Source organism: Anarhichas minor, unplaced genomic scaffold, assembly GCF_050575085.1.
Source record: "Anarhichas minor isolate MPS153535 unplaced genomic scaffold, ASM5057508v1 ptg000030l, whole genome shotgun sequence".
Classification (NCBI taxonomy): Eukaryota; Metazoa; Chordata; class Actinopteri; order Perciformes; family Anarhichadidae; genus Anarhichas; species Anarhichas minor.
Window position 1 is genome coordinate 6,415,595 of NW_027466476.1, and position 25,030 is coordinate 6,440,624.

At 41.1% G+C, this 25,030-nt stretch overlaps 3 protein-coding genes across 6 annotated transcripts; all 3 read right to left on the reverse strand.

Moving 5' to 3' along the window:
• Nucleotides 1–2,221: 2,221 nt before the first annotated feature.
• Nucleotides 2,222–4,714, reverse strand: LOC142964362 (cholesterol 25-hydroxylase-like protein). The gene is made up of 2 exons (XM_076104650.1): nucleotides 4,259–4,714; nucleotides 2,222–3,669 (listed from the first exon to the last, which is right to left on the reverse strand). The coding sequence occupies exons 1-2, from the start codon at nucleotides 4,696–4,698 to the stop codon at nucleotides 3,294–3,296; spliced, it is 816 nt and encodes a 271-aa protein (XP_075960765.1). The 5' UTR covers nucleotides 4,699–4,714; the 3' UTR covers nucleotides 2,222–3,293.
• Nucleotides 4,715–7,498: 2,784 nt separating this feature from the next.
• Nucleotides 7,499–11,083, reverse strand: LOC142964205 (cholesterol 25-hydroxylase-like protein). The gene is made up of 2 exons (XM_076104422.1): nucleotides 9,399–11,083; nucleotides 7,499–8,356 (listed from the first exon to the last, which is right to left on the reverse strand). Exons 1-2 carry the CDS (start codon nucleotides 9,836–9,838, stop codon nucleotides 7,981–7,983), a joined length of 816 nt encoding a protein of 271 aa, XP_075960537.1. The 5' UTR covers nucleotides 9,839–11,083; the 3' UTR covers nucleotides 7,499–7,980.
• A 150-nt stretch (nucleotides 11,084–11,233) lies between these two features.
• On the reverse strand, nucleotides 11,234–24,142 carry erlin2 (ER lipid raft associated 2). 4 transcript variants are annotated; one of them, XM_076104418.1, is made up of 12 exons: nucleotides 24,046–24,142; nucleotides 22,535–22,642; nucleotides 21,465–21,546; nucleotides 20,952–20,998; nucleotides 20,626–20,687; nucleotides 20,287–20,412; nucleotides 19,413–19,486; nucleotides 18,321–18,379; nucleotides 15,476–15,567; nucleotides 15,291–15,380; nucleotides 14,066–14,145; nucleotides 11,234–13,959 (listed from the first exon to the last, which is right to left on the reverse strand). In XM_076104418.1, the coding sequence occupies exons 2-12, from the start codon at nucleotides 22,639–22,641 to the stop codon at nucleotides 13,780–13,782; spliced, it is 999 nt and encodes a 332-aa protein (XP_075960533.1). In that variant the 5' UTR covers nucleotide 22,642; nucleotides 24,046–24,142; the 3' UTR covers nucleotides 11,234–13,779. The 4 variants fall into 4 exon arrangements, with proteins under 4 accessions (XP_075960533.1, XP_075960535.1, XP_075960534.1 ...); XM_076104420.1 differs by lacking the exon at nucleotides 24,046–24,142 and adding an exon at nucleotides 22,041–22,186; XM_076104419.1 differs by lacking the exon at nucleotides 24,046–24,142 and adding an exon at nucleotides 22,041–22,201.
• Between the last annotated feature and the right edge of the window lie 888 nt (nucleotides 24,143–25,030).

The window sequence follows — 25,030 nt, forward strand, 5'->3', positions numbered from 1 at the left end:
TTACTGTTGGCATATTTGGAAGTGTGCTCATTTGCTTTTTTGCCAAGAGTTAGATGAGAAGATCGATATCAATCTCCTGTCTGTATGCTAATTATGAAGCTATACTGTTTGGGGTAAATTAGCTTAGCTTAGAATAAATACTAGAAACACGAGGACACAGCTTAACTAGCATTGCCCAAAGAAAAAAAAATATTTGTTTGATTACAATTTTAGTTTTTTACTGGGGATTATTTGCTGGACTATTTCAGGCACGGTGACTTTCTAGATTCTTGTTGTCACTGTGAGGTTGTAATGCAGTTGGTGTTTACCCCATTTCCACCCTTAATGCAAAGCTATATATGCTATTAACAAACAGATATGAGTGTGGTATTAAATGCACAGATTTCCTTTAAGAGGTTACTGCAACATTAACAATTCTAATGCAGTCGTTATAGTCACTTATTTAGTAAGAGTTAACAAAAAAGAAGGCGAGAGATATGTGTTGGGTAAATATCACTTATGCAATCAGAACACGATGGCTACATTATTACAATATGATGATTGTGTAATGCTTCTGCTACCTCCTACTGTCCTCTTTTGTGGATCACCATACAGTACAATTCTGATGTTGTAGATACACTGGTTTCTCATCTAACTGTGTCGTAACAGGAGTTGCAGTTCTAGAAACATGTTGTTCAAAGCTTTAATTTAATTTTTTTTAAAAGCCTTTGGCAACAGCCCACTAATGACAAGTGCACTGAGATGTTTCAGAAAGCAAACAAGTCACTGACTGACCTCTCATGTAAGATGAGAGCAGAGGTCGTCTAAAAATGGTTCCAGACCTGAGGGCAAGAACCTCCACCAGTGTGCCTCAGCTGTGTGAAGCTCACTAATTGAATATTTACAGAATGGTGGAAGAAATATGAATCTGGCCTTTGTCACTGAATAGCAAACTTTCAGGAAATATGATGAAATGGGAAGTCTTTAGTGTTTGCTCTGTTGATAAGGACTGGTGGAGAGTGCTCTGTGCTTTTTCCTCTCTCTTTGTTTTGACATGGCTCCTTCTGTCGAAACAATTTGAGTCCCTCTTCTGGAGTTTGTGAAGTATTCTGCCTACGTGATTGATTTAGGAGCACACCTATCAACAAGTAAACAAACTGAACGTTTCAAAATGTACAGACGGTTCAAAGTGCTTCAAAATCCTGTGACGCTCCAGTGTCTGACATCGTGACGTCGGCTGCAGGAACGTCGCCGTGTGTCTCGCTGTGAACGTGTGTTTCGGTGTGTGTCATCCGAAGCTGCATGACTCGCCCTGACTCTGACGTGGGGTCTGTAATAGGGCCTGATTGTTTCCGTTTTGGGTCACATGTTTATCATTCCATCTCTTGGCAACACCACCACCCTGCATTCATCGCTCCCTCTTTCCTCTCATCTCTTTTTGTTCCCATGAAATAACCCAACATTTGTTTTTGATCATGTAATAGTAACTCCAAATGTTCTAACATCTTTTAACAATTTGCATTTGACTCGGATGTTGCAAAATTTCAAAATGCCCATTGGAAGAGAGAGAAATGAAAAACAGATGTTCAGTGTGGTTATGACTTCAACTGTTGTTCTTCAGTAGAAGTGATGACTTTCACTCGCCAGAGACCCTCAAAAAATAAATTACAGGTTGTTAGTGAGAAGGCTGCGGCTTGTGAGAAAATCCAATAAATAAGGGGTTGTATTATTACACGTTAGGACCATTTTCAAAATGGCACATCATTGCTGAGGTAAAGAAATGATACATAAACTTGTTATCTCTCTACAAGAACTGCATTTGGCCCCCTGTGGTGATTCAGTAAGTGTTAGACCCCCTATCTCACTGTGATGAGTTAAAGGAAGCTCTTTCATGTGAACACAGCATGAGTGCCAAAGGAGAGGAAAGCTACAAGTCATCTGGCATGACTCCAGCTGCATTCTGTTAAAAATAAACCCTGTCCTCAGGGCATTGTTGGATTTTAAAGGTATGGATGACAACGCATGTAAAACAAATTACAAAGGTTGCAACTGCAAATAATGACTGAAAGTCTTCTCATCTCTGAAAACATGTGGTTTCGATAACTCAGTAAAATCCACATGGAGCCAGTTTACAGAGAGTAGACAGCTGGGAGGCCCAGGGCATAACAATCACTAACCTCGGTACCACAACAGAAACCTGAACCTGAAGTGAACAACAAAACCACAAACATGTGTCCTGTTTCCATGTTTTCTCATGCGTGGATAAACAAAATCTTTACAATATACTCATCAAGAAATATGGTACAAATTATACAACAGCTTTTGGCTCAAATATCTAATTGTCTAGGAGACAGTTTGACATTTTGGGAAATACACTTTATTTGCTTTCCTGCCAGAATACAAAATCGATGAACGGTAAATATGAATCTACAGCCAGCAGGCAGTTTTGCTTATAGCTTAGCATAAAGACTGGAAACTATAGGGTAACAAGATCAACCTACCGAAGGACCTTAAGCTTACCTCGATTGTTTAATCTGTCTGGCTTTACGGTTTGTTATGTGCTGGCCAGGCGCACTCACCTCCCGCTGAGGCAGGCTAGCTGTTTTATGGTTTACAGTCTTTGTGCTAAGCTAAGCTGACTAGCTGCTGGCTGTAGCTTCCAATTGTACTGTACTACCTTGAGAGTGGCATCAAACTCCTCTTTCCTTTAACCAGTTTGTAAAGTGACCTGGCATGAGTGAATACCAGCAAATATTTACTCAGATTTGTGATTTTCTCTTTAACTTCACATACGATCTGCACTGACGGAAATGAAACTATCTGCCGTACGTCGACTGTACAACATGAAAGCATGAATCCATCCTAACACACTCACATGTCATGAGGGCACATCAGTTTCACATTTGTTCATTGTTTCATTGTCTTGATTTATTGTGTCATCTCTACTCTCTTCTCATCTCGTGCTACAGTCACTTGATAGAGAACAGCTGTAGATATCAGCGTTTCACATTGTAAATACTGCACCTGCACAGGATGTTTGTTTATGAACGTGGTGAATTCTGAGATTAATGACAAAGAAACATTGATAATGTAGTCTTGTTGAGCAAATTATACAGATTTCAATTATCTTCAGGATGTGTGACTGAAATGGGCGTAGTTGGTTTGCTGTAAACCGTGGGATGACATATCCCTTATGCAACATGAAACAGGATGATCAAGAATGACCAAAATCTGCAGAAATTATCCTTCAGTGCATCTTGGCAGCTTTGCTGGAACTTGAGCAATCCTCAGTTTTTATATAAGCAACAGTTTTGTCACTTTGGACGAGAATACTTCTCTGGTGCACGGTATGTGCCAAAGAGGACGTCCCAGTGGATGAAGTAGGGGGCGTAGTTGACACTGTGGAGAGTATGGTGGACTTGGTGGTAGGGGGCTCCTCCCAGACAGGGCAGCAGTCTGTGCAGAGCCCAGGGCAGTTCGTAGCCACAGTGGTCCTCCACCGCCAGCCAGCTGTTGACGAGGTGGAAGACGGCTTCGCTCAGAGGGTGGCAGCCCACCGCCCAGGCGCTGCTCAGAGCCAGCAGCAGCAGAGACAGCAGCTCCAGAGAGCCGCTGTCCTGAGCGGCCAGAGCGAAGGGTGTGTGGTGCTGGTGGTGCAGCTGGTGGGCGTTACGGTAGAGCCAGGTAACCCTGATGAGAAACACACAGACAGCTGAATTATAAAAGTTATGGATAAGACAATATTCCCAGAATGGCATAATGTCAGTGTGTCTGTGGAAGTCTACTACTTCTACTGGTACCTCTACTACAACAGTACAACAACTACACTATACAATACTATTATGTCGTGTCTTATTAAAGGGCAACTGTCAGGGCACCTATGGTCACCTAGGAATTTAAGGATAAAGGGAATATTAACACTTTTGGACTGAAGATGCCAACAGCTCATTTTTGCTCAAGTATACAGGCGCTTTAATGTTGGGCGAACAGTGAATCCTGAATGTTACAACACGACCCAGAGGCAACTGAAGAGTGAGGAGTCAATTTGCTCTGTTCCTGCGCTGTCACTGGTTTTGGTGTACTGTCTTAAAGACCAATGCAGCTCTTCCCTCGATTAAAAAAAAACATGATCACTGGAGTCACGGACTCCTGTAGGTGGCGTTGTTGTCTGCTATTATTTTACATTTTATATTCATTTGTTTTAAGATAGTTATTGAATCTTATTTCACCCTATTGGGCTTGACAATAGTACACAACTAACGTGACATGGGGTGCTCACCTGTGCATGGAGACGTGCCATATAAAGAAGAGCGTGTCAAAAAGCAGCAAACACGAGAAGACTTCCACAAAGAGCTGCCAGCAGGATGGAGCCAGCTGCGGTAACGCGGGGCTCCTCAGCGTGTGAAAGAGCGCGGTGGCCGGGAGGACGGTAGTCAGGTATCTGTACAGCACCCTCCAAAAACAGTCAAACCAGCGGCGGAGAGACGGCGGCGGACCCGATCCTGCAGCGATCCTCCACGAGCGGACCCGCCGACAGACGCTCCCCAGCGCGTCCAGCGCGAGGAAAGGTGCGCAGAGCAGGACGTGGGTCAAGAAGGCGTAGGACGCAGGCAGGTAAGGGGACAGCAGGATGTCCTCCTGCCCTGATCTCACTGACTCCCATAGCCCCTGGAGGATAGGCGCATGCGCCTCTCCATGCTCTGTGGCGGTCACATTCATCACGGCTCTCAAATCACGATCTGCATCTTATTTCAGGTAGGTAGTAGGTTATTCTTACGAAATAAAGAACTTATTTCCCCCTTTTAAAGCTATCCTCATAGGAATGATATCCACTTTAAATTTCTCCGTAGGGATCAGTCCTGGATAAACTCTTCCATATATTCTTAAACACAGGTAAATTAGATGCTTTTCCTCGGCTGCTGCCTCGCTTCTTACTGGAGAAGCTTCTTCCTAATGCTGCTGGAGAAGTTTTCTCTCCACACAATAGAGGAGGAGGAGGAGTCCCAGATCTACCATTTCTTCTATGTTGAGTTAAGTGTAACTCAATAAAAGAAGTGTAGGCTGATCCTCATCGCAGCCTTAACTTTACGCACTAGAACCACCTACTAAAAGTTGGCTGTTGGAAATGCAGGGGGTTTCTGGGAGAGGACTGTCACATTAAAAAATCTTTTTTTTTTCATTGGAGACTCAGAATCTATCATTACACTACTGACTGAAGACAGATTTAGATAGTGTCTCTCAATTTCGGGGATTTTCCAGGAAAACGTCTTCCTCAGCTCCAGGATTAGTTATCAGACTGGCAAAATATGAACGAAATTATGATTGAAACCAGAGGAAGAAAGCCTGAACATTTCAACATTTCAACATCTCATTGCTTTCAGTCTGTTCACCAGTGAATCACCATTGCTTTCTCTGAGTAACCGTTGCAATGCAAAGTGCATTTAAAGTCACTCATCCATGTTTCGAGGAAATCTGTAGACCTGCAAAATAAAGTAATCAAGTCTGTGCCCCAAGATACAACCATGATATCAAGGTACACAAATAGTCCAACACAGTCTCTCACTCTATATAGCTGTTACTCTTTGTGTAATAACATTTTTTAGACCACTGTTACACCACAATAAGCGGGGCCTATCACGCCGTCCCTCGTGCTGCACTGGGACACTCAGACCACGGCATGGTCCATCTGTTGGAATGTTCATTCTTGGAATATATCAAAAGAGAAGAAAAAGGATTCTTAATAAAGAAAATAGTTATGATCAATAGGAAATAGAAGTCTGAATCTGATGTGTGATTAGAGTGCTGCACACTGTCACACTCTCTTTTACAACCTGGATAGAAGACCAATCATATTTAAGGTCAAAAGGAAGTTTGTTAAATGATTTGTGATGGTAAACGCAAACAGTAAAAACGTTTTCATTTACTTGATAGTACTTATTTTCTAACTTTTACATAATCCGATATGCAAGAGTTGTTTAGATACATTTTTTAATTTTAAACCTCTATTAATGACAGACATCCTAAACATCACATTGAACTTGCAATGAAACTCTTCATAAGGCCATTAGTTTCTCGGTGCACCTATAGCAATAAGGGACGCAGCATATTGAGTTATCAGGGAACAAATGACAAATGGATACAGTGGACTATTAGTTAATGAGTAACTCATAATCACACTCTAATATGATTCGTCTAGTTAATGATTAGTTCATTCAGAAACGAGTAAAGAATGAATCAGTGGCGACTTGATAATTCATGAATCTTTAAAAAAAGTTCCTTCCTTAAACTTTCGGAGGACATACAAGACGATAAGTCAAGAGAACAGACTGGGAGATCCTATATTAATGAATCATTAGGTAATGATTAGTTCATATCTGTGAATGATCATACTGAACACCTTTCATGAGCCGTTCATTATTAACTCGCACCACAAAACTAAAATAGTAAACTGCACTATTTTACCTGCTCTGTGCCATTGATTATAACCAACCCATACTTTTTCTTACCAGTTTAAACCATATCCTTTTACAGGAAGCAAACTCAGTTTCCTAAAATGTCATCGTATAGCATGTCATGGAAAATGTCCTAAAAGAAGCCTTGGTTTAGTATGTCATAAAAAAGGGTGTTCATGACATACTATGACATTTTATGACTTTTTTCAAGACATAATATAAGATGACAATTTGTTTGGCTTTATTGATGACGTACTATTATATACGGTTTTTAATATCTTTTTTATGAAATACTATACTAGGACCTTTTTTTTAGGACTTTTTTCACATCATACTATACTATGACATTTTTCATGGTATTTTTCTTGACATAACATACTAGGACTTTTTTCATGACACATGATACTAGGACCTTTTATGACACTATACTACAACTTTAGGAATTTTTTATGACATACTATACTATGACAGTTTTGGACATTTTTCATATACTTTTTCTTGACATTGTGTTCTATAAGATTTTTTATCATGACATACTATACTATGACATATGACATTTCTCTGGATGTTTTCCATGTCATGCTATACGATTACATTTTTTAGGACTTTTTCCATGTCATACTTTACTATGATATTTTTGTATAATTGTAAGAGGAGACACACTTTGAAACCTTGAGCTCTATGGGGTATATTGGAGTCAAAATATTATTTCTGATACAGCTTTAAGTGTAAAAGTGATAAATTGCAGACTTCATTACATGACATAATGCATCTTACGCCTCACTTTACATATTTTGCTTTACCACACCATCTTTACTGTTTTTGTACAAAGTTTCTTAATCAGTGTTGGCCTGAACGGTGCCAATATGCCGTCATAGGTAATCTTTAGGTAAAAGCATATTTCTTTTGAAAATGTGTCCGTGTGAACTTTCCGCGGATGAAAACTTTGTATTTAAAAGCATCTATGCTTTAGTTGTATAATAAATACACGATATCAGATATCAGGGTGCATTGGTGCAAATATAAACAAAATCCAAGCAATACGTGAAGAATTACATGAGATTAAGTAGCACATTTTAATCGTAAGATAAATGTATCCAAAAACACTCCCATGTCACGAGTGCACATCATTTGCATATTAGCTCAGGCATTTGTTCATTGTTTCAATGTCTTGATTTATCGTCATCTCTGCTCATCTCGTGCTGCATTCACTTGATAGAGAACAGTTGTAGATATGAGCGTTTCACATTGTAAATACTGCACCTGAACAGGATGTTTGTCCATGAACTCAGTTATACAGATTTCAATCATTTTTTATTAGAAATAGCATTTTGTGGTCACAACTCTGAAAATGTCTTGGCATTGTAGGATGTGTGACTGAAATGGGCGTAGTTGGTTTGCTGTAAACCGTGGGATGACATATCCCTTATGCAACATGAAACAGGATGATCAGGAACGACCAAAATCTGCAGGACTTATCCTTCAGTTCATTTTAGCAGCTTTGCTGGAACTTGAGCAATCCTCAGTTTTTATATAAGCAACAGGTTTGTCACTTTGGACGAGAATACTTCTCTGGTGCACGGTATGTGCCAAAGAGGACGTCCCAGTGGATGAAGTAAGGGGCGTAGTTGACACTGTGGAGAGTATGGTGGACTTGGTGGTAGGGGGCTCCTCCCAGACAGGGCAGCAGTCTGTGCAGAGCCCAGGGCAGTTCGTAGCCACAGTGGTCCTCCACCGCCAGCCAGCTGTTGACGAGGTGGAAGACGGCTTCGCTCAGAGGGTGGCAGCCCACCGCCCAGGCGCTGCTCAGAGCCAGCAGCAGCAGAGACAGCAGCTCCAGAGAGCCGCTGTCCTGAGCGGCCAGAGCGAAGGGTGTGTGGTGCTGGTGGTGCAGCTGGTGGGCGTTACGGTAGAGCCAGGTAACCCTGATGAGAAACACACAGACAGCTGACTCAGCTTATACTTTCACTGTTATGGATAATCACTATACCCCCAGAATGGTACATGTCAGTAGTATTCAATCCTGTGAGGGGCTCATTGGGTGGAATATAGACTCAAAAAATATAAAATGCAAGTCTCCTTCAAAAACAATCAAAGGCACACTGTAGGGTTTGTGCACTATTAAAATGCCTTTATTTAACATGGCAATATGTATATAAAATGACTAACACATTACCATCAAGGTGGTAAATTGTCATCGAGTCTGTGGTAGATAGTTAGTTAGTTCTACTACTTCTACCGTTACTAAAATAGCCCCAAAGGCAATGGGTTTATTGAAAAGGTTTTTGATTTTGATGCCTTTAATAAGTTCTCTACAAAAGTTTAAGAGATTTAACGTTTTGTTCAGCAAAATAAAATATGTCAGTCAATATCCCTTATGTGAATACAATTTCAGAAGATCTTACTAAACAAAACGTGGAAGTATGTTTGTTTGTTTGCCAGAGCGTTTTTGTCTTTTCACAGTAATCCAAATTCCAATGGAAAAATCTCATTGTCTTTTTGTCAAGGGAACCATTGACAACTTCCGGGGGTTGGACTACAAAAATAACTCATCCCAGCAGGACTCTATAGCCATGCTGTTGATGCCTGTATGACGGGCAACTTCCATTGGAAAAGAGTTGGCAACATTGCCTGGGTTTTATGGTTGGATGATTTTTTACTCTCGCTAGTTTCTCCAGAATACCTACCCTGGCTTTGAGTGTGGTACTTGAGTAAATAATATACTTAGTTACTTTTCACCACTGATCACAATATGATCAATACGATATTTTTCGACAACTAATATTTTGCTCAAGTATAAAGGCTCTTTAATGTTTTCTATTCTTGCCAGGATGGAAGAGACTTCACGGGGGAACTAAAACTCTGCAAGGAAACCCAGCGCAATGATAAATAACCTAGCTATGTAACATGGAAAAAAGTCCAGTCACATTAAAATAGTAGACAACTAACGTGACATGAGGTGCTCACCTGTGCATGGAGACGTGCCATATAAAGAAGAGCGTGTCAAAAAGCAGCAAACACGAGAAGACTTCCACAAAGAGCTGCCAGCAGGATGGAGCCAGCTGCGGTAACGCGGGGCTCCTCAGCGTGTGAAACAGCGCGGTGGCCGGGAGGACGGTAGTCAGGTATCTGTACAGCACCCTCCAAAAACAGTCAAACCAGCGGCGGAGAGACGGCGGCGGACCCGATCCTGCAGCGATCCTCCACGAGCGGACCCGCCGACAGACGCTCCCCAGCGCGTCCAGCGCGAGGAAAGGTGCGCAGAGCAGGACGTGGGTCAAGAAGGCGTAGGACGCAGGCAGGTAAGGGGACAGCAGGATGTCCTCCTGCCCTGATCTCACTGACTCCCATAGCCCCTGGAGGATAGGCGCATGCGCCTCTCCCTGCTCTGTGGCGGTCACATTCATCACGGCTCTCAAATCACGATCTTCTGCAAAATAACTGCAGCAGTTTTTTTTTTCTTTCTTTAAAATATCTTATTAAAGCTAATATGGTCATGCATTTTATGTCTCCACTTTGAAATACTCCAGATGGAACTGTCCTGGATAAACTCTCTTCCATATATAGTGTATTTTTCCTCGGCTTCCTGGAGAGTCAAAGCTTCATGCTGCTGAAGTTCTCTCTCTCTCTCCACATAGTGGAGGAGCAGCTCCAGATCCACTATATCTTCTATGTTTACGCAAGTGGTAAATTAAGTAGGCTGATCCCAACCAGCTTACAGTTTTACGCACAATAACCACTTACTTACACACAGTTGACTGTGGAAATGCAGGGCGTTTCTGGGAGAGGATCCGACACCGATACCAATTAAAGCAAATTTAGATTTAAAGAATGTTTTGCTCAATTGGATATTTTCCGGTAAAAGATTAAAAAAAAAAAAAAAGAACATTCCAACTTGTCATTGATTTTCTTTTTCTTTTTAAATTTCTCTCTTTTTGTATTCAAGGAGACAGACTATGCAGCTGTGAAATCAAATAAATCGTTGCAAATGTCTGCAGATTTATTACTGAGCCATCCAAATCAACCACAGAATAGTCTCAGGTAAATTATTCATATTACAGAGGATATCGTCTACAGTCATATCAATCAAGGCTGCATTAACAGCCAGTCAAAGTAGGCAAATGCCCCAGAAGCCCAAAGCCCCACATTCAGTTGTCGCTACCTAATTAGTTAAATGTGCATTTGTGTGGGATTGAATCTGTGCTGTGTACTGGTTCTTTATTTCTTTACGATTCCCTGGAAGTTGCCTGGAAGACAAACCCATTTGACCATCATTACAGGTAAATAATACCCTTGAACAAAAGTCTACAAAGCATATGGTTCAACATTCAGCCTATAGAATATAGTTCAGGGTAAAACTTTACAAAAAGGTGGGCGCAACAAAAGTGTTAATAATGGTGATATGATGAAGAAGTAACGTGGGTTTAATAGGAACTTCTCAGTATGATGCATCTCTTTACTTAAGGCTCAAGCTTAATTCAAAAAAATAAATTAAAAAAACCTTTTCTCAAGAAAAGGGAGTCAAAAATATTCATGAGTAACAATCAGGAACTGGTCTTCTCAGGAACTGGTGTGGAGTATGTCAGAAGTGACTTAGAGTTCAGAATGTGAAATACAAACAGGACGCTTTCATTCTGGTGTAGTCGTAACTCAAAAGTGCTTTTTTAACTTTTAAATAATCTGATTTGCAACAATTGTTTAGATACTAAATGTTAGTGTTTGAAACTCTTATTAACGACAGACATCCTATACATCACATTGGACAATGTAATGTAAATAAAAACTCTTAATAATGCGATTGATTACTCAAATAACACACAGTACTTTATTGTCAAATAACAATATCTTGATTGTATATTCACAATTGAAGTGCAAAAACATTTGCCTTTCAAGTCAGTGTAATAAAACGACAGCTGGAAGTCAATTTGAGGACCAACTTTAAACATCAGAGGGGCGCCAATAACACATCATAAAATCACTGTTTGCACAAGAAGATTATTGGAGGTTGTATTGGGTTACAGTGAATTCAGGACACAAGCCATTTAGCTTCAGAAATATTTTCTCACCGCGAGAGCGTCTGCTCAACCAAAAAAAAAAGAAAAGAAAAGAAAAACATGCCAAGTTCCAAGAATCAACACCTAGACAGTCCCCCCCCCCCCCCCCCCCCCCAAAGCTACAGTATGAAATGAGTCAGTTTTGGATGAAGAACACATCCTTTGGTCGGTAACTCATGCTCAGATATTCTGTGCAACACCACATCACTTGCCAATTGCCAAATGCTGAGAAACAAACTTGGTATTTAGACGACGCATTTCTTTAGTATTCTAAGACAGAGAACACACGAGATCAAACATTAAGTGAAGTTTGGTTTTTGGTCCTGATCAAGTCAAGACTGTTGACTTGGACCCCGACAGACAATGGTGACACACGAGGTCGGTAGTATTTCTACAGCGAGTCCTTCAGTGTTAATCTGTACAGTTCAGTTCCTATGATTACTTCAGTGGGTCATGTTGTCAAAGGCTCAAAGCCAATTCACTACTGTGTATATTCTGTAACCATTCATGAAGTGGTTATATTAAATCATCCAACATAGCTGAAAACTGCCCATTGAGAAGAGATGTGGCCACATCTCTGTATCACAGAGATGTGGCCACATCTCTGTATCACAGAGATGTGGCCACATGTCTGTAGACATGTGGCCACATGTCTGTATCACAGAGATGTGGCCACATGTCTGTATCACAGAGATGTGGCCACATGTCTGTAGACATGTGGCCACATGTCTGTATCACAGACTTTATATAAGAGTATACCGGAGTACAAACGCTGTTCGTGTCATAACCCAACACACACTTCTCAGAGTGGGCCCTGTTTGGAATAAAACTGCACAATAGACATCAAGAACCAAACAAACAGATGCACAAATATAGTCTCTCCAACGTGCTACATACATGTACTGCACATGTGGTACAACTTCGAACAGTTGCACGAATTCAATTTAAATTCAACAACCCTGTGCACAAAAGATTTTTTAATTTTTTTACAGAAACGTAAAACAAAAAACAAATCGAGTGATGCTATTAAAATCTGAAAGGCAGCAGCTACGTTACAGTACATTCATCATCCCTGTGTTTGGTCTACAGTCGGGGCCCGTATTTTTCAAGCACTCAGAATAAGAAATCACAGTCCAACATCCTCAGAGCGACACATATTTGGTCCTAATTTACAGCAGCACCAGCATTTAAATAACTTTCTTGATCTCTTTAAGTCGTTCCTTGTTCTGTTGGATGTAGCGGAGCTGCAGAGCTTTCCCACCCAGACATGTGAGAGTGTAGTGGAGGCATGTAGCGGGTTAAAAGGTTTATTTTTCTTGGGACGCAACGGCTTCATTCACAAAACATTGTTGCCATTGATCGTTAGCAAAATCCCGCCATTAAACAGCGATGGTCCTTTAATAGTGTGCTTTGGGTTGCAGAAAGAGTGATATGACGCTTTTAAAAAGTTTGGTAAAACTTCTGCATCACCTTTTTCAAAACCAAAAACACAAGAAATGTATTCATCTTAGTGTTGATCTGCACCATCTGTTAGCATATCCAGCTAACTAGTTTACCACCTACAGTAGCATTACTTTCAAGGCAAATAATTAGCATAGCACCACTGACCAACTACATTCCTTTGTGAGGTTACAGAGAAAAAAGAAGCCCGTCCCCGACAAGCTTCACGTCTTCTGCATGAGTCATAAACTGATGACTTTTTGCCTGTAACATGCAGCTTTAGCCTCAGACGTTTAGCCATTTTAAGTGAATATTTAAAACCCAATTTTTCAACCAACACAAATGCTCAATGAGAACACAGGCTTGTGAATGGCTAACACAGTATGAACACATAGGTAGTAATGGATTTGTGATCCTTGATGTTGTGGCTAAATGAACTGGGCACAGTTGATACGTGGAGCTGAGCAGCAGGAGGGTGAGTTGCTTAACATGGTGGTTTCGGCTAAATGACGGTTTTAAAAGTAGCCAATTATACACCCACGGATGGTGCCATTTTATTTAGTTTCTCTTCCACATAATTTAATAGTCCGTCTAGACAATCTCATTCTCTATCAGAAGAGAGTAGAAGCTTAGGAAGCCTCTGAAATTAACTCCTCTGCTCTGAGGTTGGAGAATATGACATGGTAGTCATACTAACAGTGTGATTTATAGCAGTTATTCTGAAGTGTTTGAGAAATACAGACCCAGGTCAGCAGAGCTTCTTCGAGTCAGAGGGATAAGTTGCCAGCCAGCCTGTGGGCCGGGCGCCTGCCCTCCAGCAGACAGTCCTTCCACTCAGTCTGGGCGGTCCCTCACTAGTCCAGGTCCAGGATCTGCTCAGCAACGATGTCCTTGGCTGCAGAGGCCTTGATCGAGCTCCCTGCAGAGCCAGAGTCCACAAACATCTGGGGAATTTCATTCCCGAAGTAGATTTTGCTGTTGGATGCGATGGCCTTGTACTTCATTAGCTGCAGGTACTCTGGTGTTAACTTCAGCTGCAAGAGGGGACACGGCATTAAAATTACAAAATGAGCAGTCTGGACTTTCCAGTCCCCATTTGTCCCGGTTTAAGCGGGAAGTGTGTTTGCGTCATCTCTTTACCTTATTGGCCTCGGCAGCCCTCTGTGACGTGTAAAACTCTGCATCTGCCTTGGCTTTCTGCCGGGCCAGGTAACCGCTGTCTGTGAATCACAGACGGTCAAGAGTCAACAGCGGCAGGCCGGTTTCATTACAACACAAAGCTGCTTTCCTGTTTAGAAAGTAGGACGCTGACATAAATACTGTGAACTACAAGCATGAGTGACGTATAAACAACTGGGCCCCCGACTCAAAAACAAGCAAACCAGCGCTAAAAACAAACAGCTGCTGAGACCACATCGTGATCTACTCCTCAATCTGATCTGCACTTTCTTAGTGTTCAGCATGTTTGCTTCTTTGTTATATGAAGAAAACATTTTTGACTTGTCCTAGCAGGAGAAGCTCAGATAATCAGTTATGACAGCTGTTTCATTGCACTGCGACGTCAGTGAATCAACATGAGGGCTGTAGGATTAGCACACCTAAACCGCACGCAGCGATTATTCATGTTACTACATGTCAAAGCCCGTCTACGATACAAACTGTCAGTGGTGGGAACTGACTAAGCACATTTATTTCAGTACTTTATGCAAGAACTGCACAATTTTAAGGGTACTTTTACTACTTTCCAATTTATGACACTTAACACTTCTACAAAAACATGTCATCCCTGCATTGCTCTGTACATGCTAGTTACTTATTAAAATAAAAACTTCACATAAAAGCTTATTAAACCCAACATGTCCTACTTCTGCAGCTTCACTTTACAAACATTTAACTGGTCAAACACGAGTTGACTTTCACAAGATAAGATAATCCTTCATTAGTCCCAGTCACAGGAAATGTGTTCGTCAGTGAGCTCGACACTGATAACTATTATTAATCAAAAATGCATCTACAAAACAAAACAACTGTTATTTTGGTCAACATTTCACAGTTGATCAGTTTTAAATATTGCAGCGACAGTGAGCTATAAAGTAAGAGTCAAAACAGACAGAAAAAGGCTAATTATTGAATGACTTGTTCATTAAAATGACAATCGTTTGTTTTGCTGCGCCCAGTATTAAACCACATATTACTGGTTACCAGTGTCGCCTAGTCAACCAGAACTAAAATCTTAAGGATTGCCATTTAAATAGGATTTTGAATTCAGGACTTTCCCTTGTAATAGGAGTATTTTGACATTGTTGTACTGGTACTTTTACTTCAGCACAGGATCCGAGTCGTTCTTCCACCGCTGCATACAAACCTTCGATTTCAGAGATCTTTTTCTCCGTTTCCTTCTCCATGACTTTCTGTCCAAACTTGATCTCAGACACTTGTGCCACTTTCTCAGCCTCTATTAAAAATAAAAGAGGTATATTTCAATTTTCAACCCTCAGAGTGTTTTAAATGCACTTCTTCCCGATTGTGTTTTATTTCTCTCTTTCTCACCTATGATAGCTTTGATCCTTTCCGTTTCTGCCTCCTTCTCCACAACCTTCTGTGTCTGTTGAGAGATCAGCAGTTTCGTCTTCTCGCTCTCCCTGCAAACAACACGAACAGACGCTTTAACATTAAACAGTGTCGGCATTTACAGAGAAGGCTTTATTGACACTCTTCAGGTGGGGCATCTAACACTTTTAATTATTCTGAGTGTGGTGACATCATTTCCAGAATAATTCCTCCCAACAGGTCGTGTCACCTCAGAACAACCAGTTTAATTACCCATCAACTGGGAACAACATTGGGATCAATATTTGTTTACCTTCTCAGGCATCAAGTTGGATATAAGCTTTCAGAAAAAGTTTGTTATTATGACTTGGTTGATGAAGTGAATGGTACGTATTTATGGCCAGAAACCATCAATTGAATAACTTCCATATAATATGACTGCAGCATGAAAATTTTACTGCTTTATGCATGTAAAGTGGTTCTTAGCAGCTCTTTTTTTTCATGTTTCCCAATTTCTGCCATCATTTATAACATTACAATGAAAGAAAGAAAAGGAACTAAGCAGCTTTGCAGTTTTACTGAAAGCGTGCAGAAAGGGGCTCAACAAGTTGATTCACAGCTCTGAGCCCTGGAAACCTTTTAGGAAAGTCTGATTGTGTGAGAGGAACGTTGGGACTGGGCATGAAACGTCTAGAGTTCCAGTTCCTAACTCCTACTCCAGCAATCTCTGCTCTGCATCTTCATGCCTTTGCCTCATTGGAAGAATTCCCATCACTAAATGAACCACATCAATGAGTGTCTGAAGGCTTTTTATCTCTCGAGTGATCCTTTAAAACAACATGAGTGATGGTTTGAAGGGAAATTGAGTTTCTGTTATAAGTTTCCATTTCAACGGTGTGGACCGTCTTCTCTATGATCACATTTGAACTGTTGAGACTTGTTTACATTACTGGCCTCCAGACGTCTAAGCAACACCAACGCTCTGACTGTCTCACAGGGAGTAAGAACAGAGTTTAAACAGCTTATTAGAAAGTGAAACCAAAAGTAAGTCTGTAGCTCTGAAGGATCTAATGTTTTGCAGGAGAAAAAGGGACTCCAACATGGGAAACTGATGACTTCTGTGGTCGTCTGACTGCTTGTGTTGCTGCCAGCTGAACCTCATTTACAAGTATCGCTGCCTCTCCAGATCTCAGCAATTCAGTTGGTGAATAATTGGTACCATAACCCCCAGAAGAGAAGAATAAGAGTGTGTTCACTGTTTTACAATGATGTTAAAAACTGTTTTGCGTAACAAAATGTACATCAGTTTCTGCCGTCATTGCAATGACAAAAAAAACAAAAAACTATGCAGAATTGCATTTTTCCTTAAAGTGTGCAGAAAGGTGCTTGTGTAACAGTGTGTGATTGTGTGTGGATGCTATCAGAGTTTTGGCTGCTGTTAACGGCTCTGTCCTGCTCTTTGTTGGATTTCGGGAAGTTTACAAAAACTCTTTATCTGAAATTGCCAAACATTTGCAAAACACATGGCTCACCCTGAAGCCTTATTCCTCTTGTATTGTTCAAAGTGAAAAATGAACTTATTGAAAATAAGTATGCAGGCTCTCATTAGAAAGAAATAACATTATGACCTTACATTTAGAGTTGTTGGCTAAAAGTAAAAAGCATTGTGTTTTCCCCCCTTTGTCTAAAATCATGGAGCTGTGATTAAGAATTGTGATGCTAAATGTGCGATCGCCATCATTTGTGAACTATGCGCCACGCAAGGTGTAACAACTAACTATGAGCGACCGGGCTCAGTGAACGCTCCACTCTTCCTTTGGAAAGCACAGTGAAGAAGCTGCCAATGCTTTGCTATAGTTAAATATATAGTTTATGCTGATGCCTTGCAATAAAGAACTGAAAGATACTCCTGGCAAGCGAGGTCCTTCCCCACTATACGATGCCCCTTTGAGTTACACAAATACAACTGAACCATCAAACAAACATCTGTAAGTAACAAAGTAGGCGAGTCCAGGGACCCCTTACAGGAGAGAACATTCTCCAAGGACCCCCCTCTTAATAGTAAGACTGATTAAGCATCTACTATTTGTACTCTTACGCCATTGAAACTATTTGTATTCTATAAATACTTCAGCCCCGTTTCATACTATTAAACAGAAACACATGTTAACTTGAAAGCATTTATACTTTTCAGGTAATTAATCTTAAAAGCTTTCACAAAATGCACAGTAGGCAGACTGGCACAATAAACCAGACAATTAAACTCACCAATAATGAAGTCATTGCCGTGTTTCACAAAGGTATCAGAGTTTCTATTGGACACAATACTCTTGTTTTATTGGTGCAAATGGTCCCCAACTGTAGATATGCACTTTTTAAATGATGCAGCACAATTCTATAATTTATAGCAGACTATTTCACCCCCTGACAGAGTGTGACTGACCCCACTTTGAGAATCACTGGACCATTAATCAGGCTGTGTGGGGGTTCTGGACCTGAAGTCACACACAGTGCCTGACTTTAAATTAAACAAATCAAAATGATTTCCTTCTTCTGTCAATGTATGCACGCGACTTGAAGACTTCCACTTTCCACCTTGGCTGATGCCTCGCAGTGCTTACATGAACCTTACTACAGTTTACTGTAAATCCTCAATTTCCTCTCTTTATCACAGCCACTGACTGTGATTCATGAGGCGAAAGTGAAACGATCACAGACAGATTTAAAAGCAGCCCCGTCTTGGTAGGCTGGGGGAGTTGGATGAACATCAGGCTTATCCACTTGGGAGGGAAAATCATTACACAACACATGAGTCAGGGAACATTCCTTGATGGGAAAAACTCACATTAGCTCGTAGTTCCTGCGAATGCTCTCTGGGATATTGGGCTTTGTGACACGGACCGCCTGTGGATCAGTGAGACGGACAGACAAAGACAGAAAAACAAAGACTTAACACTGAAGTAGGCAGATAAAGACAGCGCAAGTATTAAAAGCAAGATGACTTTAAAAAGTGATTTTCTCCTCAAGGGGAGTTTGAGAGGAGCCCCGAAACAAAAGCAGTCCTGTTTTAAGGCCCTCTGAACTGCACGATTATTGGTTTTCTCAGAAAGACCCACAATTGTTATTTCAACTGTTTCTAGAGATTTACAGGAAACACAAGGCCAGAGTATTAAAGCCCAGCGGAGCATTTAACTCTCAGGAGTGATGTGTGTGTATGTGTGTGGGGGGGGGATTCATTAGTGGGGGAAAACCACTCGGGCTCCTTTTATAGTTTAAAGACATAACGTTGTCCTCTGTATCACTCTTCGGTCAAACAAGGTCTTGTGTTGTAATAATAAACTGTCTCGGAGAGCGGCTTTATTAAAAGGCTGTGAAAGTCAATGTCAGGCTGTTAAACTGTAAAAAGAATCTCATTATCAAGGACTCTGTACACAGTTTCATTAGGTTTACATTACTACTTCAATACCCGGGTTCTGCACTGCAGTCCAGTCTAGAGTTTAGATGTCTTACTGTGTTTTTAATAATCCTTCTAAAGAGAGACAACAGGGTGACAAACATAAAAACGTCTTTTTAATAAAGTGAAATGCTAGCGATACTCAGTCAGTCCAGACAATAAGAAATAATTATGTTCACGGTTAGATAATATCAATCCATGGTGCTCGGTGCATTTTCTTGCCCGTCCCCTTGCGGTTAACCACATTTCCCAGAATACACGTGAACAATGCCCAGAGAACGTGCATAAACCTGCTGCTTTCAATCAGAGGTGTGATTGTTATGACAATACACATAAAGCTACAGAACACAATGCCAACAGCGACGGCTCCAGAAGCAAATCTTTGAGCTGGTGTTACGCAAGGACCCGAGACGGTCATGAATTCAGCCGCTGCACCTGACTAACTCTGTCCTAACTGCAGCCTCCCTGGTGGTCTTACTGTACCTGTATGATGAGTCCAGGAGCCATGGATGTTAGGTCCTCTTGTAGCGTCAACTTCAGGTTTTCGTCGATTTGGTCTGTACGAGATAAGACACAAGGCAGGAGGGTGAGCTGGACTCAGCAGAAATGGTTTAGTTTCATTTCAACGTCATCCAACGGGGATAATGTCAGATCTGAGTCGAGGTCGCAAAAAAATCCAATGCTCATAAACAGGTATGTTTCAAATAATCAGACGGCCAGAGAGAGAGTACAGACACATTTCATGTGAGACTTCATATTTTAATAGTATTAATAACAATTATTCTGCAGTCAAGTTGCAAGAGCAGTGCACATTATCAATATCAGTCAAGTCACTGCTATCAGGCAATAATTGATCCAAGTACAGACATCATCAGTACTGGGCTCAGTATCAAAACGTACTTCTTTAGGAAGTAGTCTGCTTTTATCCAAACGTATGAAAGTAAAGACATAAGAGGATTCTCCACCAGAGTCCCCATAAGCAGAGATCGGTAACATAAAAACAATTTTAAATAAATGAAATCTCTTTAAAATACCGATGCCCCATCAGTATTTGATTATGGTTCACTTAGATGTATTGCAACATAGCTAGAGGGAACTTTGAATTTGCTGTTTACTGTAAAGAGACGTTTTCCACCCATCATAATAACCGCCTCTTTATAACGCCCCGGTTGTGTTTACCTCCTGTGGGTTATGTTTAGGCGGACACATTCACAAGTGTGGCCTCAGTTTATGCACAGCAGTCGTTGTAGCGGGCGGCTGGCCATGAAAACGTAGGGTGTTCTGAACCCTCAGCTGTAGGCTGACAAACACGATGTTTATGTAGATGCACCATTAAAAGAGTTGCTTCAGCACTTACCAAACAAGCCGATGTAGACCTCCTGCAGTGAGTGGACACTGCAGAACTGGTTGAGCTCATGGTGAACTTTGTTAAATATCAAAGCTTTGTCGTAGTCTGCCGTGAAGTTCCTCACTATGTCGTACACTGCAGAGAGGGATACAAGTGCTCAGTCGGTTCAGAAACGAATGTAGAAACACACGTACAGTATGTGGCTCTGAGGGAGACAGCTGCAACTAAAGGACGTCCGACGTGTTTGTCAGTGCCAAGTCGTCTTCAGATGTGAAAAGAAATGAACAGGGAGTTTAGGATGAATTCATTGTTTGCCGTTTTTGGCCCGTTGAACACTGGTGAGTTTACCTGCTGATGGGACGAGGAAGTTCACCACTTCTATACGGTCAAAGTAAATCATCACTCCTCCACTGAAAGAAAGCAAACACATAACTATTTGACGGGCACTTCCATCCAAAACACCACCAGAGATAAGATAAAAGGGTTTTGTATTTTCAGTGAGGGTGAAGCCGGTAGTTCAGATGACGAGATGACTCCAGCCGTGTTGGTGGTGTTATAATCCACTCAATGCATTGTGTGGGAGCGTGTAGGTTACAAGATGAATGCTCAGTGTAATACGTATCAAGAGAGACCACATCTGATACTAGTTAAGCCAATCACAACAGCAGACCTACCCTGTGCCACACGGTACATTCTTCACCTCATCTGTCTGCAACGTCGTCTAAGAGACAAAAACAAAAAGTCATGCTTTAATTAAGTTTTCCAAAAGTCAGGAACAGAAAAACAAGCTCCTGAAATCAGACAACACACTGTTTTAAATTGAAGAAACCTGGATCTCATTTGTACATGCAGGAGAAACGCAGTCACAGGAAGTCCCAGTCAGTGTCATGGAATGCAATATAACACCACAGAGAGCTGAATCAACATCTCCACGACACGTGAACCGTAACTCAACCGTCTGAAGTAACACCGGTTCATATTACAGGGCTGCGTTCACGACACTACAGAACAGATATCACCATCAAACTTCCACAGTTGATCTCTTACATTAACACAATTATTTTTTATGTTACAAGTTTTCTGAAAATAAATGTTTGTATATGCAAATTAGGCACTATCTTACGAAATATGTGCTAATTTGCATACATTTCCAGAACAGAAATCTAAACATTGGATAATTGACTCACCTGGACAGACTTGTAGGTGGTGATAAATGGAAGCATGAGATGGAAACCAGGGCCGCTGGTGGTGGTCAGGAGAGCCCCTCCTCTGTGTTACACACACACAGCTGATAGTTATACATTTGAATAAAACAATTCTGATTATGTGTGTTAAGATGATTTAGGAGACAAACAGGAGCAGTTGTGGTAGTTTAGTCAAAATTAGCAGTTAGGACTCAGGTGCGCTCATTGTTCTTTATGCTACTGCTGACAACAAGTACAGACAGTCCTTTACTGTCCTCATACTCTGGCAACTCATTTATCAGGGTTTAAGATCTACAAATGAATTTGTAAAAGTACAGTTCTTGAGTAAATGTTCCATGATACATTCGACCACTGAATTTCTTCTCGTCATCAATAAATCAACCTTTACTCTCGGATGACAGCATCGTGACTCACACGAGACCACAGACTCAGTCGCAACTCATCCGTTTTAAGAGCTCCAGAAAGACAAAAGCTTATTGTATGTCCTGCATGTGACGGCCCCTGTCTCTAATCACTGCAAGTATGCTTTTGTCCCTCTGTCCCTAGAGAGCAGATTACCTGATGCAGAGCACCTGGTCCGGGAACAGGGAGGGCATAAAAACCCTGCTCTAGCGTTGCTCGGGGCAGGTTTACTCTCCGGCGTACGTGGAGTGATCCCAGCCAGTTGCTGCCGGTTGTTTTGGTTTTGGTTTCCTTTGGTTTCGCTGACAACACCCACACTTCATTCCACACGCATTCACGTTGACACTACTGATGTTATTGATTGACACACTTCATAAAGTTAACTATTTCTTTATTTAGTCAAATAAACATTTTACGTTAACATCATTTGTTGTGTCTCTGCCGTATTTGTCATGGCCTAGGAGCCGGGTTATGACACTGTGTAAGTATTAAACTTTCAACAGAACCACAGCTGGCTTTTTTTTTAATGCCCAGGTATTTATAGTAGTGACTGTTAATAGTTTTTATAGTATCCGTTTTACAACAGTGCAGTTTAACACCAACGTCTCAGGCACAAAACTAAAAAACTAAAATGCGTGCTGCAGACTCACCTGTAGTAAACACCAGTGTGTCCCTCATCGATCTTGTGCACAGAGCCTAAGAGAGCCGCTCCTCCGAGAGCAGCAATTATCGAGAACACTGCACCCCACTGTGCCATCCTGGCAGGCAGAAGAGAGTAAGACAGCATGTGGAAATGAGCACATGGGCACATGGGAACAGAGTTTATTGTTTTGATGTGTACACGATGTCCTGCTTTAATTCCAATCAAATGCTCCAACTGCTACTAAACGATCCACCCAGTGAGCAGCCCGTGTCGTACGGTAGTAACACAGCGGCGTTGGCTTCTTGCTCACTGGGTTATCTCTCCTCAGCTCAGGCTTAGCCGGGCATCAGCTGCTACTTAGTGACCTTGTCACACTTAAAGAGGATTGAGGCTGAAGTATAAAAACATTTTAACCTCTTGTCATACATGAAATGAATCTGCCAGCACCATCTACAACGGTGTCTACATTCAGGTATGTGATAACATTTATTTCAGCTGGTTTAGGATGAAAGAGTTGGATGGAGTGTTGTCTTAACGGAGGATTTCACAAAGACAACCTCGTGACCCCTCTGACTCAACCCTGGACTCTTCTCAGAATATACAACTTTTCTACCTCAGGTCCAATTAGTCATACATTTGATTTGCTTTAACATTAGTTTTTGTAATAAATTGGTCTGCAACCCTTTGTTTTTAAGCTGGTGGAATTTTTCTAGGGAAGCAAATAAACTAATTAAATTAAATTTGAGTTTATAAGCAATTTATTTGTGACAATAAATGTGCGCTAACAGATTCACGTTAGGTGGTATGAAAGGTGACAGAACGGAAGGAAGTGAACACAAATGTGTTAAGTTACAACAGTGGTTAAAATATTGTAAAAGCTCTTCTGGCAAACTCAGAATATAAATCATCCACCAAACAGAAAATGTCTGAATTTAATCTTAAATTTTCGTAAAGTTGCGCACGCAGCTTCCTCTTCTTCACGGAAACGACTGCAGCTTTACAGCAGTTCAAAGTGGAAAAGAAACACTTCATCAAAATACACACCAACATCTTGAGAAACACACGTATGCCGAATGACAGGAGCGAATCTAAATATTGATATTCAGTCGTTTAGTAATTAAATTATGAAAGGAATAGATGACTTATTAGAAGGTCAACTTCAAATATCCAAACATTTGACTGCAATTTGGTGTCGGAGCTACAGTTAAGCTAGCTAGCTGTGATAGCATAACGTAAAGCTACTATATTATCACTTCCTCGAATAGAGGAGCCTTTTCAAAACGCTGACCTGTTTAACTTATACTATCAGTCACAACGTAACGTTGCACAACGTTACGTTGGCACAAGACAGCGACACATATTGCTTAACCTCTGCTAACGTTACAAGTTAGCAAAACAATATCAGCACGTGTCCCCTTCCTTTTGACATGCTACTGACATGCCAAACAAGACGGGGGAGAGCAGAGACTTTGTTTGAATAGATGTTTACACATGTTCTTGTTGCTTGGTCGCTCTTACCTGTAATTTATCCTGAGAGGACACTAGCAACAGATACGAAGCAGGCACCTGCTAGCTTCTTCTTCTTCTTCTTCTTCCTGTAGAATTTGACTGTTTGTTGTCCAACTTGTCGCATTAGCGCCCCCTCGTGGTCGGTTGGAGCAAACACCCTTTTTTGCCTTTGTACAGTGCTCGTGCTGGACCACGTTTGGGCCTGTTGGTCACAGTGGCCTGAGCAGCTGCCTGGCCTGCTTCAATAAATCAGAGGCAAATGTTTATTTGAAATTAAATAAACTATTTACAGTACTTACAAAACAGGAGAGTGGGAAGAAACCAGAGGAAACAAGGGGAAACTCACAGCAACATGGGACAAATATGTAAACTACACACAGAAATACACTGCTCGACTTCCATAACAAAACAAGGGGCCGTTTCATTGTAAATACTGTGCCAGCTGTGGGTGAAATAGAAAAGGCTCATACAACAGTCACGGCAAAAAAACAAGTCTAAAGAAACAAAGTACAGTTATCAATAAACTGCAAACCAAATTTCGATATTTGGGCATATACTAAGCAGTTGGTTATAGGGCCAGCAATGAACAGGAGCCCTGCACGCAGTTACATTACAAGTGTGAAGTCTTCAATTCATTTTCTGTCATAATGGAAGCAACATGCACTGTTTTTCACAGCATACTAAAGAAGGTTGAGGATACTCGCTGTATCCCTGTGGCTAAGAGGTTAATTAAGGCACTGTCTCTTAGTTGCATTACTCTCTCCTTCATTTCCTGACATCTCTCTGTCATAAAATACCCCAATAATAATAAAAAAGGACACCCTCTTTGGTTTAGTCACATGACCCAATGGTGACCCTGAAATGTGACATTTATGTCTTCCTGTTTTTCCCTTTTCCCAACACTCTTTGAAGCTGTTCAGAGCCCACTTGCAAATAGATTTGTTTTTTGTTGTTTGTTATAAATGCTGGCAATCAAGTTTCCTCTCGAATTTAT

Coding starts and splice junctions, on each gene's coding strand:
- LOC142964362 (XM_076104650.1), bottom strand. CDS start 4,698: ATGAATGTGACCGCCACAGAGCATGGAGAGGCGCATGCGCCTATCCTC. Junction 3,670..4,258: donor TGGCACGTCTCCATGCACAG/GTGAGCACCCCA, acceptor GTTTCTCATCAG/GGTTACCTGGCTCTACCGTA.
- LOC142964205 (XM_076104422.1), bottom strand. CDS start 9,838: ATGAATGTGACCGCCACAGAGCAGGGAGAGGCGCATGCGCCTATCCTC. Junction 8,357..9,398: donor TGGCACGTCTCCATGCACAG/GTGAGCACCTCA, acceptor GTTTCTCATCAG/GGTTACCTGGCTCTACCGTA.
- erlin2 (XM_076104418.1), bottom strand. CDS start 22,641: ATGGCACAGTGGGGTGCAGTGTTCTCGATAATTGCTGCTCTCGGAGGA. Junction 20,413..20,625: donor CTTCCTCGTCCCATCAGCAG/GTAAACTCACCA, acceptor CCCTCTCTGCAG/TGTACGACATAGTGAGGAAC. Junction 18,380..19,412: donor CTCCTGGACTCATCATACAG/GTACAGTAAGAC, acceptor ACTGATCCACAG/GCGGTCCGTGTCACAAAGCC.